Source organism: Lethenteron reissneri, chromosome 71 (genome assembly GCF_015708825.2).
Source record: "Lethenteron reissneri isolate LAM-NWPU_2019-01 chromosome 71, ASM1570882v1, whole genome shotgun sequence".
Lineage (NCBI taxonomy): Eukaryota > Metazoa > Chordata > Hyperoartia > Petromyzontiformes > Petromyzontidae > Lethenteron > Lethenteron reissneri.
In genome coordinates, this window is record NC_083849.1 from 452070 (window position 1) to 470191 (window position 18122).

At 52.4% G+C, this 18122-nt stretch overlaps 1 protein-coding gene across 2 annotated transcripts; it reads left to right on the forward strand.

Moving 5' to 3' along the window:
- Nucleotides 1-6144: 6144 nt before the first annotated feature.
- LOC133361114 (heat shock cognate 71 kDa protein-like) lies at nucleotides 6145-16236 on the forward strand. 2 transcript variants are annotated; one of them, XM_061579958.1, is made up of 7 exons: nucleotides 6145-6291; nucleotides 8147-8586; nucleotides 10420-10677; nucleotides 11185-11610; nucleotides 12415-12702; nucleotides 13502-13759; nucleotides 14114-16236. In XM_061579958.1, the coding sequence occupies exons 2-7, from the start codon at nucleotides 8278-8280 to the stop codon at nucleotides 14525-14527; spliced, it is 1953 nt and encodes a 650-aa protein (XP_061435942.1). In that variant the 5' UTR covers nucleotides 6145-6291; nucleotides 8147-8277; the 3' UTR covers nucleotides 14528-16236. The 2 variants fall into 2 exon arrangements, with proteins under 2 accessions (XP_061435942.1, XP_061435943.1); XM_061579959.1 differs by having other exon boundaries at nucleotides 6172-6291; nucleotides 8151-8586.
- Nucleotides 16237-18122: the final 1886 nt, after the last annotated feature.

The following is an 18122-nucleotide window of genomic DNA, read 5'->3' on the forward strand; positions in this document are numbered from 1 at the left end:
TGACGTCATAGGGAGACATGCAGCAGTGGAGTGAACATGGTGATGGTGACGTCATAGGGAGACATGCAGCAGTGGAGTGAACATGGTGATGGTGACGTCATAGGGAGACATGCAGCAGTGGAGTGAACATGGTGATGGTGACGTCATAGGGAGACATGCAGCAGTGGAGTGAACATGGTGATGGTGACGTCATAGGGAGACATGCAGCAGTGGAGTGAACATGGTGATGGTGACGTCATAGGGAGACATGCAGCAGTGGAGTGAACATGGTGATGGTGACGTCATAGGGAGACATGCAGCAGTGGAGTGAACATGGTGATGTGACGTCATAGGGAGACATGCAGCAGTGGAGTGAACATGGTGATGGTGACGACATGCAGCAGTGGAGTGAACATGGTGATGGTGACGTCATAGGGAGACATGCAGCAGTGGAGTGAACATGGTGATGTTGACGTCATAGGGAGACATGCAGCAGTGGAGTGAACATGGTGATGATGACGTCATAGGGAGACATGCAGCAGTGGAGTGGACATGGTGATGATGACGTCATAGCGAGACATGCAGCAGTGGAGTGAACATGGTGATGATGACGTCATAGGGAGACATGCAGCAGTGGAGTGAACATGGTGATGATGACGTCATAGGGAGACATGCAGCAGTGGAGTGAACATGGTGATGGTGACGTCATAGGGAGACATGCAGCAGTGGAGTGAACATGGTGATGGTGACGTCATAGGGAGACATGCAGCAGTGGAGTGAACATGGTGATGGTGACGTCATAGGGAGACATGCAGCAGTGGAGTGAACATGGTGATGTTGACGTCATAGGGAGACATGCAGCAGTGGAGTGAACATGGTGATGATGACGTCATAGGGAGACATGCAGCAGTGGAGTGGACATGGTGATGATGACGTCATAGCGAGACATGCAGCAGTGGAGTGAACATGGTGATGATGACGTCATAGGGAGACATGCAGCAGTGGAGTGAACATGGTGATGATGACGTCATAGGGAGACATGCAGCAGTGGAGTGAACATGGTGATGATGACGTCATAGGGAGACATGCAGCAGTGGAGCGAACATGGTGATGGTGACGTCATAGGGAGACATGCAGCAGTGGAGTGAACATGGTGATGGTGACGTCATAGGGAGACATGCAGCAGTGGAGTGAACATGGTGATGGTGACGTCATAGGGAGACATCCAGCAGTGGAGTGAACATGGTGATGGTGACGTCATAGGGAGACATCCAGCAGTGGAGTGAACATGGTGATGATGACGTCATAGGGAGACATCCAGCAGTGGAGTGAACATGGTGATGGTGACGTCATAGGGAGACATCCAGCAGTGGAGTGAACATGGTGATGATGACGTCATAGGGAGACATCCAGCAGTGGAGTGAACATGGTGATGGTGACGTCATAGGGAGACATCCAGCAGTGGAGTGAACATGGTGATGATGACGTCATAGGGAGACATCCAGCAGTGGAGTGAACATGGTGATGATGACGTCATAGGGAGACATCCAGCAGTGGAGTGAACATGGTGATGGTGACGTCATAGGGAGACATCCAGCAGTGGAGTGAACATGGTGATGATGACGTCATAGGGAGACATCCAGCAGTGGAGTGAACATGGTGATGGTGACGTCATAGGGAGACATCCAGCAGTGGAGTGAACATGGTGATGATGACGTCATAGGGAGACATCCAGCAGTGGAGTGAACATGGTGATGGTGACGTCATAGGGAGACATCCAGCAGTGGAGTGAACATGGTGATGATGACGTCATAGGGAGACATCCAGCAGTGGAGTGAACATGGTGATGGTGACGTCATAGGGAGACATCCAGCAGTGGAGTGAACATGGTGATGATGACGTCATAGGGAGACGTCCAGCAGTGGAGTGAACATGGTGATGATGACGTCATAGGGAGACATCCAGCAGTGGAGTGAACATGGTGATGATGACGTCATAGGGAGACGTCCAGCAGTGGAGTGAACATGGTGATGATGACGTCATAGGGAGACATCCAGCAGTGGAGTGAACATGGTGATGATGACGTCATAGGGAGACGTCCAGCAGTGGAGTGAACATGGTGATGATGACGTCATAGGGAGACATCCAGCAGTGGAGTGACCGCCCCCAAACTCCAACTCGCATCGTCCACTCTACTTCCCTACCCCGCCTGGTGTACAGGAGGTCGTGGGTTCGATCCCGACCCTGACGACGCCTGCTGCTGCTGCTGTGTATTTGCCAGAGGTGTGGACTCGAGTCATGTGACTTGGACTCGAGTCAGACTCGAGTCATGAATTTGATGACTTCAGACTCGACTTGGACTTGCATAACAATGACTTTGTCCCACCTCTGGTATTTGCAGTCTGCGTGTCTCTCTCATCATCATCACGGTGGCTAGGAGATGTTGACTACCTCGCCTGGTGTGCAGGAGGTCGTGGGTTCGATCCCGACCCTGAGGACTCCTGCTGCTGCTGCTGTTTATTTGCAGTCTGCGTCTCTCTCTCTCTCCCCGTGGTCGCGTGGATTTTGTTTGTATCCGGGTCCTCCGGTTTTCCCCTCCACATTTAGAATCGACATCACGCGTTGAGATTATTTGGCTGCTAATATCCAGGTTGCTTCAAACAAATGTGAACACTTCTGGCGCTGGAGACCGCCACCTGGAGAAGATTCCATGAAAAACGATGGTCCCATTTCAGTGTTGACATTTGTTACGTGACTTTACCGAAAAAACCGAAGAATATTTGTTGAAGCCCCCTGTATTTGCACGTGATAACAATAACACGTGGGCTTTAGCCACCAATATCATCCACCATGGAGGTTAGATCGCATACAGATTTACGCGATCCAATCTCGGTGTTTTTCCCATAAGCGACCTGGTCACATTTGATAAACCCAAGGAAGTTGGCTTCTTTTTCTTAATAAGGTTTTTGTTTTGGGTTAGATCGCGTAAAATATTTACTTACTTACGTAAATATTTACTTACTTACGTAAATATTTACTTACTTACGTAAATATTTACTTACTTACGTAAATATTTACTTACTTACGTAAATATTTACTTACTTACGTAAATATTTACTTACAAAAATATTTACGTATTCATGTGGCCAGGTCGCTTTTGGGGAAAAAAAACTACGTAGCTCAGTTGGGGCCTTCCCTGCTAAAAAATAAACACAGCAAGAAAAAATAAGCACAGCAAGAAAATGTATTGCTGTTTTTTTTCTTCACACCTGATGATGATTGCTTGTGTTCCAGTCGAAACGTCGTGAGAATTGTATTTAATATTTTTATTATTTATTTGTTTCCCTTCTACGTGACTTTACCGAAAGAACCAAGAATATGAATCCCTGCAGTCACGAAAGCTTCAAATCAAAATATAAAAATTATTTATAATTTAGTGCCGTGACCAGCATGCTCAAGCACGGTAGTACAATCAGGTCCTCATCATCCAGCAGTGGAGTAACACGCGTGCACTATATAAGACAGTGCGTTTTATAATCCGGTACATGCGTGATTTCAGATTTGTATAACTTTATTGGCTGCGTCTTATAATCCGGCACGTGCGCGATTTCAGATTTGTATAACTTTATTGGCTGCGTCTTATAATCCGGCACGTGCGTGATTTCAGATTTGTATAACTTTATTGGCTGCGTCTTATAATCCGGCACGTGCGTGATTTCAGATTTGTATAACTTTATTGGCCGCGTCTTCTTGCCTCGCGTCACCGCCTCGCCCTGCGCGTTTCTAGAACCGTGACGTCATTCGGCTAGCCCCGCCCCCCAACCGTGGCCCCGCCCCCAACAACCCACTTCCCCCCCCCCATTTTCGACCCACGCTCCTCTGCTATTGGCCAGATTCCGCCAACAGGCCCCCACCTTTTCCCCCTAATCCCCCGCCCACTTTAACCATTAGCCCCGCCCACTTTAACCCCCCCCCCCTGACTCCCCGCCCACTTTAACCCCCCCCCCTGACTCCCCCGCCCAGACGTCCGTGGCACGTTCTGGAACGGTGACGTCACCGCGTGGGGCAGCGCGTGCCCCCCCCCCCCTTGTTTGTAGCCCCTCCCCCCTCACCCTCCCTCTCCCCGACCAACAACGCAGCCGTCATTCGCCACTTAGCGGCGGCGGAGTCGCCTGTGCCAGGCTAGGTGCACTTTGAGGCTATCGCGTGAAGCTTGCCGAAGGTTCGCTGACAGGAAGAGGTCACGGGACACACCCAGCAGGTGCTGTGGGTCGACCGAGATGACTGGCAGATGCATCACTGTGCCAGGCTAGGTGCAGGAGGTCACGGGACAGACCCAGCAGGTGCTGTGGGTCGACTGAGATGACTGGCTGATGCACCACTGTGCCAGGCTAGGTGCAGGAGGTCACGGGACAGACCCAGCAGGTGACATGGGTCGACCGAGATGACTGGCAGATGCACCACCTGTGCCCCCTACTGTGCCAACTTGCTGTGCTTTAGCCACCCGGCGCTCTGCTCATTGTTGTGAGCGTCGCTCCTCCGCCCTCCGTTGTTGTTGGAGGGCGACTGCCTTCCAACTGCCCAGTAGCCTCAAGGTGCACCTAGCCTGGCACTGCCCAGTAGTAGCGTCCTTCACGAGCCTCCTCCACAGAGGCCGATCTTGACACCGCTGGTACCAGTCATCGGCAAGTCCACTCAGCTCCACGTCCTCCTGTACCACATCACTCCATCTCTTCTCTAGCCCGTGCCGCGCCCGTTTAGCCCCCTCGATCCGCCACAACAGAAGCTGCTTGTACTCTTAGGTGTTTTCGGTAAAGTCACGTAGGTAAAAGTAAATCATATAAGTAATAATAGAAATCAAATAATAGATCACGACGTTTCGGAGGCAACACACAAGCTTCCGTCTTCAGGTGGAACCGTCACAGCACAATTGCTGTATCAAGTAAAGTTAAACTGATATTTATGTATTTGTATTTTTACCTACGTGACTTTACCGAAAAAAGCCTAAGAGTATGAATCCTTGCAGCCACGAAAGCTTCAAATCTCTAAGAAGACGCTGCGTGGGCATGCGGTGACGGGGCCTGGGTGAGTCGTCACGTGACCGCCGCCTCGCGACCCCTCCAGGCGTCCGTGGCTCGTTCTGGAATGTTGACGTCACCGCGTTGAGCAGCCCCCCCCCCCCCCGTTTGGTAGCCCCTCCCCTCCCTCTTACCCCCCACACCCCTCTCGCCTATTGGCTCGCTTCGCCGCGGAGGGGGGGGCAGAGCCCCGCCCTGAACGAGCACGTGACTTCGAGAGGGTGGGGGGGGGGTCAGCGTTGCGCAACGATCACGAGTTCGATTCCCGATCACGACCACCGCCGATAAAAAACCACCGGTGACGATCCTTGGGGCCCTCCTCACCTAGGTCGACTCGGCCTCAAATGAGTAACACTGGTGCGGTGTGTACAAACAATCATCGCCACGGGGGGAGGGAGACAAAGGCGGCCGGGCGTGGTGCTGGCCCACCCACCCCCTCTCGTATGCCACAGTGGCGGCCTTCATAGGCGCTACTCGCTGACAGCACTTGCCCCTCGGTCTGCTACAGGCTACACGGGGGAGCTTTGTCTTGGGGGGGGGGGGGGAGTTACAGGGGTGAGGGGTGTAAGGGGCGGGGGGGACTTGGGGGGTTTGAGGGGAGGGGTTGGGGGGTTTGAGGGGAGGGGTTGGGGGGTTTGAGGGGAGGGGTTGGGGGTTTGAGGGGAGGGGTTGGGGGGTTTGAGGGGAGGGGTTGGGGGTTGGAGGGGTTGGGGGGTTTGAGGGGCGGGGTTGGGGATATGAGGGGCGGGGTTGGGGGTGTTTGAGGGGAGGGGTTGGGGAGTTTGAGGGGAGGGGCTGGGGAGTTTGAGGGGAGTGGGTGGGGTGTTTGAGGGGAGGGGTGTTTGAGGAGCGGGGTTTGGGTGTTGAGGGGCGGGGTTTGGGTATTGAGGGGTGGGGTTGGGGGGTTTGAGGGGAGGGGTTGTAAGGGTTTGAGGGGAGTGGGTGGGGTGTTTGAGGGGCGGGGTTTGGGTGTTGAGGGGCGGGGTTTGGGTAATGAGGGGCGGGGTTTGGGTGATGAGGGGCGGGGTTTGGGGGGTGGAGGGGCGGGGTTTGGGGGGTGGAGGGGCGGGGCTGGGGGGGTGCGAGTGTGTTCTGGAAGGGTGACGTGGCGCTAGGCCGCGCTATGAAAGGGCGGGAGGCGTCGACGGCGTCGCAGAGTTCGCAGCTGAGTGAGACGGAGCAGCAGGAAAAGCGCGCGGATTGAGCTGAGGAGGCCGTGGGTGGTGAATCTGAGGTAAAATTAAACAATATAAATCTATCTTGTGTTTGCTAAGTTTGATGTTTGTTTGTTTTAAACGAAAAACATTTGGCGGTAAAAACTGCCGGTGAAATTTAGACTTTTTTTGTCGAAGTCATTGCTCTGGTGGTGGATTTCTAGAAGGTTCTAAAGCAAAGTCTATAAAGCAAAGTCTATAGCAAGTACAAGTTTAGTGATTTCGACGGTTTAACATTTTATTTAGTGTAAATGTCTTCATTATCAATGTATTTTTTCCCCTCAGAACACTCCCAAGGTCATTGTAATGTTTCATTTTTGCTCAAAATGTATTTCCGTAATGAAGTGAAACTGCTTGGGGCGTAGGAGACGAATTTGTCCAGCAGTGGATCGACCCTTACAGCTTTGACGACCCTTCACTGTTTCCTAAGTTAATATAAACGCGACAAAGCTAAACTTTATACCTTCGCTGTCCGCCTAAGCGTTCTATTTGTGTTCTATTTGTGTTAAATTAGCAGCTGCGTACGAAGTCGACTGATTATAGACGACACGTTAACTGTATGTACTGGTTGTTCAGTTAATATAACTGCATATAATATACAAGTGTGTAATGTGGGTTTAATAGGTTCTCGCAAACTAAACCACACACACCGTGTGTGTGCACCTAGCCTGGCACTGGGGTGTAATATGGGTTTAATAGGTGCTCGCAAACTAAACCACACACACCGTGTGTGTGTGCACCTAGCCTGGCACTGGGTGGGGTGTGTAATGTGGGTTTAATAGGTGCTCGCAAACTAAACCACACACACACCGTGTGTGTGCACCTAGCCTAGCACTGGGGTGTAATGTGGGTTTAATAGGTGCTCGCAAACTTAACCACACACCGTGTGTGTGCACCTAGCCTGGCACTGGGTGGGGTGTGTAATGTGGGTTTAATAGGTGCTCGCAAACTAAACCACACACCGTGTGTGTGCACCTAGCCTGGCACTGGGTGGGGTGTGTAATATGGGTTTAATAGGTGCTCGCAAACTAAACCACACACACACCGTGTGTATGTGCACCTCGCCTGGCACTGGGGTGTGTAATGTGGGTTTAATAGGTGCTCGCAAACTAAACCACACACACACCGTGTGTATGTGCACCTAGCCTGGCACTGGGTGGGGTGTGTAATATGGGTTTAATAGGTGCTCGCAAACTAAACCACACACACCTCGCCTGGCACGAGCGCCATGGGGATGACACTGCCACTGAATGTCGGCTGCTCCTGTTTTTCATTGGCAATGCAATTCTAGGGCTTACGATGAAAAACAAAATAGTTACTCGGAGATGACGTGTTGACATCGATGCCCATATTAGGAGAGGCTAAAATAAATAATATAATTTTATTGGCTAGCGGAATGTACTTCTACAAGGAAGGTTCTAGAGTTAATAAAATAATAATTAAATGTCTTTTTTTCTACGGAAGTCTATGGGGTCTCTGCAAGTATCTGGGTCTATGGGTGTCAATGCAAGTCTATGGGTTTCTGTGTAAGGCAACAGTAGTACAATAAATCTGTCAACAGTTGCATTCAGAACATTCCTGTGGTTACAATAATAATTATAATGATGATGACTTGGTCACTAAGGGGATCGGATGTGGAGGCCCTCAACATGACAACGCAGTTGTAAATAACGCAGCGTGTATTTAACAGGCGATGTTTCAGGCAATGGCCCTTCATACAGCATTAAAGTTTTTTTTTTCTTTTTGTGCCTTTGCACTGTGATAATAGCAGCATCAATGAACATTTTAACACATGGGTAAAGTTCAAAATGACCACTGTCTTTCTCCATTTTCTAATCTCCAACTGGGCCACCATTTCCCTTTGTGGCCTTCCAGACAGTTGACGTCACACCGCACCTCGACAGCATCGACAAGCGAGCCGAGCCAATCCTCCGTTATCGGCAAACCGCTTCTCCTTTCCAACATCAACTTTCTCGACCTCATCGGCAGCAAAGGGCAGCGATAGGATGGCGTCCAAGGGAATTGCGGTGGGCATCGACCTGGGCACGACCTACTCGTGCGTCGCCGTGTTCCAGCACGGCAAAGTGGAGATCATCGCCAACGACCAGGGCAACCGCACGACCCCCTCGTACGTGGCCTTCAACGACTCGGAGAGGCTCATTGGCGACGCCGCCAAGAACCAGGTGGCCATGAACCCCTCCAACACCGTCTACGACGCCAAGCGGCTCATCGGCAGGCGCTTCGACGATACTATCGTGCAGAGCGACATGAAGCACTGGCCCTTCACGGTGGTGAGCGACGGTGGCAAGCCCAAGGTGAGCGGATGGGCGGGCGCAAGGGGGGGGCCGGTGGTCGTAGTTGGGGAGGGGGGGCACGTTCCATGCGTTGGCGAGCTTCTCGTTAGCCGCGCAAGCGTCGGCCAATACGGGTGGCTGTCGGCATCCTCCCGTTATACCACAGGCATACCACCCCGGATGGATTGGACCCTGTAATATTAGTGACAATGTTATGTGTTTATAATACTTTAGTCAGGGAGTTTAATTTGCCATTGTGTGAATGAGAATTGCTGTACGGTGTTGGGATTTGTTGCGAAATCCACCAAAAAATTATTTTGATCGCGAATCCACCTGTGGGTTGCGACTCTCGTATCGACCAGCCGCTGTTGTGGCACAAAGCCATCGCGCGGAGGGGTGGGCCCTGTTAAGTCTGCAGTCTCTTTCACGTTAATTTAGTCTAAACCAGGTGGGAAAACTCAGAGACCGGGATGATGTAGTCTTGTCGTTTGCAAACAAGAGTGACTCGGGTCATCGAAATGAAGCAAAATCACATTCGGGCACAAGCACAACAACTGTTGTCGCCTGAGAAGCGGGAAGAATACTGCACAGACGTACACATCGGTGTTAAGTTCTGGGGGGGCGTGATGGGACTATTGTGGCTGTGTGTGCTCGCCGTCGGGTCAATTGCGGTGTCCTCTTCCAAATTGGGAACATTTGGATACATTTTGGACCGTGAACGCCACCGGCGCCCTGCCAAACCGCTGGCCTCGCCCAGCATTCTTGGCGACCAAATAGACCCGACGGGCAAATCTCCAGGGCGGCCTGCCAGCATGGGATCTGGCAGCAAGTGACGATGTGGCAAGATGCGGGAACGCACGCACAGTGTTCGTCTGCGATTCTGAAGGCGGTGGAAACCACAGGCAAGCTGGAAGGAGGCCAGAGCTGCCGCCAACTGCATATTGGAGATGTTTGTCCAAGCCCAGACCTGTCTCTCCACAACGGTGGTGGATTTCAGGGGTGAGCGGCGTGGGGGGGGGGCGATTTCCCCCCCCCCCCCACTCCGCTCAGCTTAAGACCCTGAAAATAAATGGACATTTTTCGTTAATTACTAACTTGAGAGGGGGGGGATATGATTTAAAGAGGTGGAAATTTCGGGACTGGCCAAACCCGCTGCCTGCCCCAGGGAAGTTTCTAGATCTGCCTCTTGCCTCTATTCACGTAGAGGATAAAAATAATTTTTACATCATCCCATCAGCTCCCCCCACAGCCTAGCCTTATGGGAGTGCATAATATTAGCAGCATTGGATCAGTAGAAAGCAAACTATGGACCAGCTCTCACCTTGAGTGCCTCATCAGTCGGGCTTGCTTTTTAGAGCGATGCTGGTGAACTGCCAGATGTTAATAGGCAAGGGATGCTCTGTGGGACACAGAGCCTCGGGTTTACCTCGAGGAGCACAACAGGTGTACACAGAAACACAAACACTGAAACACACGGGCTATAACGATTTAAGAGACCGATAGATTCACCTGAACTTTGTGGTTTAACTGGTTTCTCAAGTGCAAGTCTGTGGTCTGCATCCAGCATGCCTGGCGTCAGCACTAACGTTATGACTGCTACTGCAACACCCCCGAGGACAAACAAACTTGTGTTGGGGAAAGCGTTGGAGGAGTCCATGTTAAGAGTCCATGCATATGCATGGCCTTTGTGAAGTGGTGGTGAGAGCTAAGTAACTAAGGGTGATGATGGCCATCTAGAGGGGAGCAACAATCAGCCAACCTCGCCTTTGCTTTCACACCTCTTCCTTCCACCTTGCTCGCTCGCTGTCTCTCCCATCCGGGCCATAGTAACGTGGAATGTCCACCGCCTCGCAGGTTCAAGTGGAGTACAAGGGCGAGGCGAAGACATTCTTCCCGGAGGAGATCTCCTCCATGGTGCTCACCAAGATGAAGGAGATTGCCGAGGCCTACCTGGGCAAGTCTGTGAACAATGCGGTCGTCACGGTCCCCGCCTACTTCAACGACTCCCAGCGCCAGGCCACCAAGGACGCGGGCACCATCGCCGGCCTCAACGTGCTGAGGATCATCAACGAGCCCACAGCGGCCGCCATCGCGTACGGCCTCGACAAGAAGGTGAGGAGGGTGGTGGCGGTGGTGGTGCTGTGTGTGTCTGTGTGTGTATCCCTGTGTGTAAAAACATCGCCACTGGGGAGACAAAGGCGACCGGGAGTGGTGTTGGCCACCCCACCCACTCGTGTGCCATGCCGGCATTCATAGGTGCTACTCGCTAACAGCACTTCCCCCAGCAGCCTGTTAAAGGCTATGGGGGGGGGGGGGGATCTTTGTTTTGCCTTTGTGTGTCTGCTCTCTCCCTGTCCACTGCTCTCCTCTCCCCTCACCACCCACCACCTCACTTCCTCTCCCCTCCCCTAACCACCGCCCTCCCTCTCTTTCGCTCCCCTCCCTTCCTATCCCCTCTCCTATCCGCCGCCTCCTCCTGTAACCCCCACCCCTCCTCTAACCACCTCCTCCCTTTCCTTTCCCCTCCCGTCTCCGATCTATTGCCTTATCATCCTCCGCATCTTCCTCTCATCCCTCATCTAATCTCCCCGCTCTCCCCTCTCTCCCCCGCGGGAGCAGGTGGGCGGCGAGCGCAACGTGCTCATCTTCGACCTGGGCGGCGGCACCTTTGACGTCTCCATCCTGACCATCGACGACGGCATCTTCGAGGTGAAATCGACGGCGGGCGACACCCACCTGGGCGGCGAGGACTTCGACAACCGCATGGTGAGCCACTTCACCGAAGAGTTCAAGCGCAAGCACCGCAAGGACCTGTCAGGAAACAAGCGCGCCGTGCGGCGCCTGCGCACGGCGTGCGAGCGCGCCAAGCGCACGCTGTCGTCGAGCACGCAGGCGAGCATCGAGATCGACTCGCTGTTCGAGGGCATCGACTTCTACACGTCGGTGACGCGCGCCCGCTTCGAGGAGCTCAACTCGGACCTCTTCCGAGGCACGCTGGACCCCGTGGAGAAGGCCATGAGGGACGCCAAGCTCGATAAGTCGCAGGTGAGGCGGTGGTGGCGGTGGTGGCAGTGATGGTGGTGGTGGTGGCGGTAATGATGATGATGGCAGTGACGGTGATGGTTGTGGTGATTGTGGTGACAGTGGTGATGGCGGTGGTTTATTTTATCAGCGAATGCTTTTAACACAAAGCAACAGATACACAAGAAAATGTAAATGATAAAAATACACGCGTGTTCATGTTGTGTGAGGTGGATGTCAGCCCACGTAGCCACAGAGCCATGTGACCGCTTACTTCTCTAGCACACGCAGGGCAACAATCATTGTCATCATCGCGTAGCATAATGCGAGATGCAAAATTAAACAATCATTGTCACTCACCTGCTTTGGCTCCTCTCTTATAACGACAAACTTATTTTGTATTTTACCATGTAAGGCCCACCGAGCTGTATAGGTCTGTTTTAGTTGCGACCTGGCTATCACAAATGATAGCTCAATGTGGACTGCTTAGCATCATGTGGAAATGTATAGCAGCCAAATACTCGCAAGCATGTTTCTAAATGTGGAGGAGAAAAACCGGAGCACCCGGATAAAAATCCACAGTGACCATGGGGAGAGAGAGAGGCAAACTCCAAATAAACAGTAAGCGTCTGGGTCGGGATTGAACCCACGCTCTCCTGTACACCAAGCGAGGTGGTTAAGGTAGTTAACATTTTGCCATCGTGGCCGCCCTCTCGTGTACAATTATACAATTGCTGTAAAGCATCTATGGAATAAGACGCAACATAAATCTACGTGAGATAAGCTGTTGGGCGAGACGTTCAACCGCCTTCTCCGTCCGGGCCTCAGATCCAGGATCTCGTGCTGGTGGGCGGTTCGACGCGCATCCCCAAGATCCAGAAGCTGCTGCAGGACTTCTTCAACGGCAAGGAGCTCAACAAGAGCATCAACCCCGACGAGGCGGTGGCCTACGGCGCCGCCGTGCAGGCCGCCATCCTCACGGGCGACAAGTCGGAGAACGTGCAGGACCTGCTGCTGCTCGACGTGGCGCCGCTTTCGCTCGGCATCGAGACGGCCGGCGGCGTCATGACCCCGCTCATCAAGCGCAACAGCACCATCCCCACCAAGCAGACCCAGGTAATTGTGCGTGTGTGTGCGCGTCGCCTTGTGTGTGCGCGTCGCCTTGTGTGTGCGCGTCGCCTTGTGTGTGCGCGTCGCCTTGTGTGTGCGCGTCGCCTTGTGTGTGCGCGTCGCCTTGTGTGTGCGCGTCGCCTTGTGTGTGCGCGTCGCCTTGTGTGTGTGTGGCCACCCACCCCCCTCGTGTGCCGTGCCAGCCTTCATAGTCTGTTGTGTCTTGAGACTGGGTCGTGGCATCACAGTACCCTTGGGTTGAGACCAGGTCTCGGCGTTATTGTCTTGAGTGGAGAACCTGTTTGTCAATTCCTTTACACTGCGTCTCAAGAGAATCTTTGAGTTTGAGGCCGCAGTTCAAGAATCCAAAGTCCAGAATACAGGGACTCTTCAACTTACGAACAGTCAACGTGCAAACCTTCAAAGATACGAACAAACCTGGTCCCCGTACGTCCAGTTGCCTGTTCGGACAGAGTTGTAAGTTAAACCGCTGGCCAATAGATGGCGGTGGTGGCATCTGCATCTACAGGAGATTATACAAAGTTTAAAGTTATTCCCCGTGTTTAGTGTACAATGCCGTACAACATGTTTGGAATCGACAGATGTAAAGTTGGACTGATGAACAAATCGACTTACGAACAGACCTCTGTAACCTAATTCGTTCATAAGTAGAGGAGTCCCTGTACTGTTAGCGGTGTCTAAATGCCGGCTCTTAAAAAAACGCAAAGTTCACAACATCGCAACCCTCCTGACCTGCCTCCCCCTGCCTTGTCTGCCTGTGCGTGTTGTCCACCCCGCCGTGCAGGTCTTCACGACGTACGCGGACAACCAGCCGGGCGTGCTGGTGCAGGTGTACGAGGGTGAGCGCGCCATGACCAAGGACAACAACATCCTGGGCAAGTTTGAGCTCACGGGCATCCCGCCGGCGCCACGCGGGGTGCCGCAGATCGAGGTCACCTTCGACATTGACGCCAACGGCATCCTGAACGTGGCTGCCGCGGACAAGAGCACGGGCAAAGAGAACAAGATCACCATTAACAACGACAAGGGCCGCCTCAGCAAGGTGAGCGAGGAGAACGGTGGCGGTGGTGGCGAGGGGGGTGGGGAATCGGGTGTCTCCAGGAGTAGTCGGTGTCTTTTGAGAAAGGGTTTTCGTGATCAGTGAGGAGACGGTCTCAAGATGGTCTGTGTCTAGAGTTGAGACCGGGTCTTAGGGTCAGTGTCTTGGGTTGAGGCTGGGTCTTGGTCAATATCTGGAGTTGAGACTGGGTCTCGGGGTTGAGACTGGGTCTTGGTCAATGTCTAGAGTTGAGACCAGGTCTCTGGGTCAGTGTCTTTGGGTTGACACCGCCATAAGGATCGGCCTCATCATCATCATCATTCTCTTCCTCGCCCTCTCCCCCTCGCCGCTTCCCAGGAGGAGATTGAGCGCATGGTGTCGGACGCAGACCGCTACAAGTCTGAGGACGACGCTCAGCGCGAGAGGGTCTCCGCCAAGAACTCGCTCGAGTCGTACGCGTTCAACATGAAGAGCGCCATGAGCGAGGAGGGCGCCAGCCAGAAGATCGGCGACGACGACCGCAAGCGCGTGCTCGACAAGTGCACCGAGGCGCTCGACTGGCTCGACAAGAACCAGACGGCCGAGACGGAGGAGTTCCAGCACCAGCTGAAGGAGCTGGAGAAGGTGTGCACCCCCGTCGTCACCAAGATGTACCAGGGCGCCGGTGGTGCCGGCGCTCCGCCGGGAGGCTTCCCCGGGGGGCCCACGCCCGGCGGCGGGGGAGCACAGTCCGGCTCGGGGTCGGGGCCGACGATCGAAGAGGTGGATTGAGGTGGTGAGTTGGTGGGTGGAGGAGGTGGTGAGAATGTGAGAATGGATTGGTGGATGAGTGGCTTGCCCAAGAAGGTGGTGGTGGTGAGGAGGTGAATTCGATTTGGTTTTTGGGAGTTTGAAATGTAACCTTTGTAACTATTGAGTTGCGGGATAATATCTCAAGTTGGACTCCGTTGTAGGAAATTCCATTTGAAATCGTAATTGAACCGGTGTGGACATAAACTCCGCACTGTAACAACAACGACAAACCAAATCGCCGTACAGATTGTAAGTGATCCAGATCGAACTGCGGATCGTAATAAGTTAAAGCTTTTCCTGATGTTTTATATATTAATATATAGCCGTATCAGAGATTCTATTAATGTGAGGGTGCCACTCATCAATATGTGTACATGGGAATGTGTGGTGGCTTCAGGTTTCTGGGAAGTTGTTGCCCTCAATTTTGCGTAAAAATCGACAGCTGAGACGATGTATTCACAAGGGGACAGGGCCCCTCTACTGCTTGTGTGTTGACTCGTGAACTCTCCAATTGCTTCGGGCTACTCGGTGAATACCGAGAGATTCCCCTTCTAAACTCGAGAGGCGGCTGCGGTGGGGAGTGCCGTAATCTCGGAAATTACAACGTTGAGTTTTGAGTGGCAATGATCCACATCTCGGTATTCTTAAATGAATAATAAAGACTTGGGTGGGTGAGGAGAAAAAAATATCTTATTTGCTGACAGTATAATATATTGCTTTTTGGGGTCTATCGATTTGCTTTTACATCCTTGTGTGTGTGTGATGCGTAATTACCGCTTTCTGACTGCAAGCCGCTTGGGAAAGTTTTCGGTGCGCTTTCAACTCGTTAATAAAGTTAGCCGTTAACAGGCTGTTTTGGGAGAGGCAAACGCTGTTTGTGATGTGTGCCACCCTTGTAACGTGGGAGAACACGGTGACTCGTAGCATGGTCAAGGGGGTGGTTCTATCAGCTGGTGTGATTCGTCGTAGAGTTGTGGAGTCAAAGCTACGCAAATGATCTGGCACAAAAGTGTGTATCGTTAGGGACCGTCCATCATCCAACTGGGGCCGATCAAATCGTCGCGCGGTGTGTAGGCGTTTTTTTAACGGCCCGGTAAATACAACAAAAATAGTTTGTTTTTTATTCGGCGGGGCTGGATTAGCCCACTGGCTTAACGAGGCCTTAGGCCCTCCGTTCCGTGTTGACGGCGAGCGATGACATAATTTGTGACTGCCACAGCCAGCGGGACAAAAGTTAGTTTGAATAAAGTAGCGTGTCGAGTGATTTAATGTTTGATTACATTTACCTTGAGTCGAATAAATATTACTTTTTTTACAGAGGAAAATTAATAAGTATGTTTGACTTAATTTTGTTGGCAGTATATAATACATAGGAACGTCACACCTGTTAACCTTAGGCCTCTCTTCTTAACCTTGCTCTGGTATTAGAACACATTGGGCCAGATCATTATTACGTGTCATGAATGCTTTTTTGCATGTTAAGAATATTTTTGAATGTAAAATGCACTGTGTACACAGTATACACACACAGTTTTGATGTTAACAAGTGACTGTTGTGCTATATGAGTTAAAATGTTTTTTTTTGTATATTTTTTATGCCACTTTATTTTGCGAACGATTCTTGGATTGTGGAAGAAAAAAAAAGTTGTTTCCTGTGAAATCCAATAAAGTAAAAAAATGCTCTGAAATGAATGTGCTTTCAGTTTGTCATCTAAAGTCTCGAGACCGGATGTCGAGGTCCGTGTCTTGAGACCGTGTCTCAGGATCAGTATCTAGAGTTGAGGCCAGGTCTCAGGATCAGTGTCTAGAGTTGAGACCGGGTCTCGGGACCATTATCACGAGTTGAGACCGGGTCTCAGGACCAGTGTCTTGAGGCTGAGTATCACGATCAGTCTGGGGTGACCTCATCCAGCAGTGGGACGCTCATGGCCGATTAAGCTTCTGCAATATGAAATCCGCCGCTAGGCTTGAAGACGCTTTGTTCGTGAGTCACGATTATTTTGAGCCGCAGTTAAATTCATCCGCTAAGTCTCGAGCTTCAACTATAATGGGGAGGAATGGGTCGAGGGCTCAAAATAAGCCTGAATCGTTTTCCTGTGCAGTGAGCCAGTGGCATGAACTAAGTCTCAGCCTAGCAACTAGTAGTCTCGGTGGGTTCATGATGGCCATTTCAGATGCAGGCCACTCAACTAGAAACTGCTCAGATCATGGGTTCGAGCCCTGGGTGCGTCTTATGGGGTTCATAATTGCCATGTCGGATGCACTAAAACACATTCCTGCGGAGGGAGCTGGTAGGAACGTCAGGTTGCTCGGTCAATGGCCTGCAGGGTCAACGGCGGCGTGGTGTATTCTGCAAATATGGCTGACTGGGCGGGCACAAGCCGGCGTGAGTAGGTTAAACGTTGAGTCTTATGAGGGCACCACGGGGTGAGCAGCCCCTCCCCACCCAGCCCCACCCCTCCCACCCCCACCCATGCCTCTCCACCCAGCCCCACCCCTCCCATTTTTGGATGCACGACGGACGGACACCATAATCCCCTGTGGGCTGGTGTAACCAGGAGGTTCCTTCCAGTACCAGCACGGCTGAGGTTTTGAGTTGGAGCCCTGGGTCTGGATGTATCAGTGGGTTCATTATGGCCGTGTCGGATACACTCAACAATCACAACATTTATCCTGGAGGAATCCGATGAGCTAAAAAGCTATTTTACACACACGATACCTCGGGGCACCAAATAATACAAACTGGCCGAGGCAATTAAATATTTAATTTCTGGGACACTTTCCAGGGGTGTACTTCACTCCGCGACTGGGATACCAATCGATCCAACGTCAGTGCCACACTCCGCGATGTCGAAACGCAGCGAGGACGATTGCGCTGAAACCCCGAACGCTCGCGGTACGCACCGTGGTGGTGCATCGTGTCCAGCTCGTCGAGATGAGTCGATTGCCGCATCGCCGGCCATCAACAGACTAAAGATGACTGCATCGCGGACATTGTGCGAGAGCCGGGGTACCGCCATGAGGTTCAGATGTCCAGCAGGGGACACGGGGCAAGAACGTTACGACAATAATTACAAAGACGTACGGTCAATAAATCACCCAAACACACTAAAATACAACCTTCTAGCATCCCCATGCCACCAGGCAAAGTCCCACTGAGGTATGAACTTATACTGCTAGGAACCACCTGGTTCCACCAGCCCACAGGGGATTATTGTGTCCGTCCGTCCGTCGTGAATCCAAAAACGGGAGGGGTGGGGCTGGGTGGAGAGGGGAGGGTGGGGAGGGGCTAGGTGGGGAGGGGCTGGGTGGGGAGGGGCTAGGTGGGGAGGGTGGGGAGTGGGAGGGGTGGGGCTGGGTGGGGAGGTGCTGGTCACCCCGTGGTGCCCTTATAAAACTCAACGTTTAACCTACTCACGCCGGCTTGTGCCCGCCCTCACAGTTGGCCATATTTGCGGAATACACCACGCCGCCTTTGACCCTGCAGGCCATTGACCGAGCAACCCGACGTTCCTACCAGCTCCCTCCGCAGGAGGAGGGATGTGTTTATCAGAAGCGACCTGTGCCACAAATG

Bases quoted from the DNA above. Each gene is read 5' to 3' on its own strand.
- LOC133361114 (XM_061579958.1), top strand. From the start codon at position 8,278: ATGGCGTCCAAGGGAATTGCGGTGGGCATCGACCTGGGCACGACCTAC. The intron at 8,587-10,419 runs GTGAGCGGATGG...ACCGCCTCGCAG, and splicing joins GCGACGGTGGCAAGCCCAAG to GTTCAAGTGGAGTACAAGGG. The intron at 10,678-11,184 runs GTGAGGAGGGTG...CCGCGGGAGCAG, and splicing joins CGTACGGCCTCGACAAGAAG to GTGGGCGGCGAGCGCAACGT.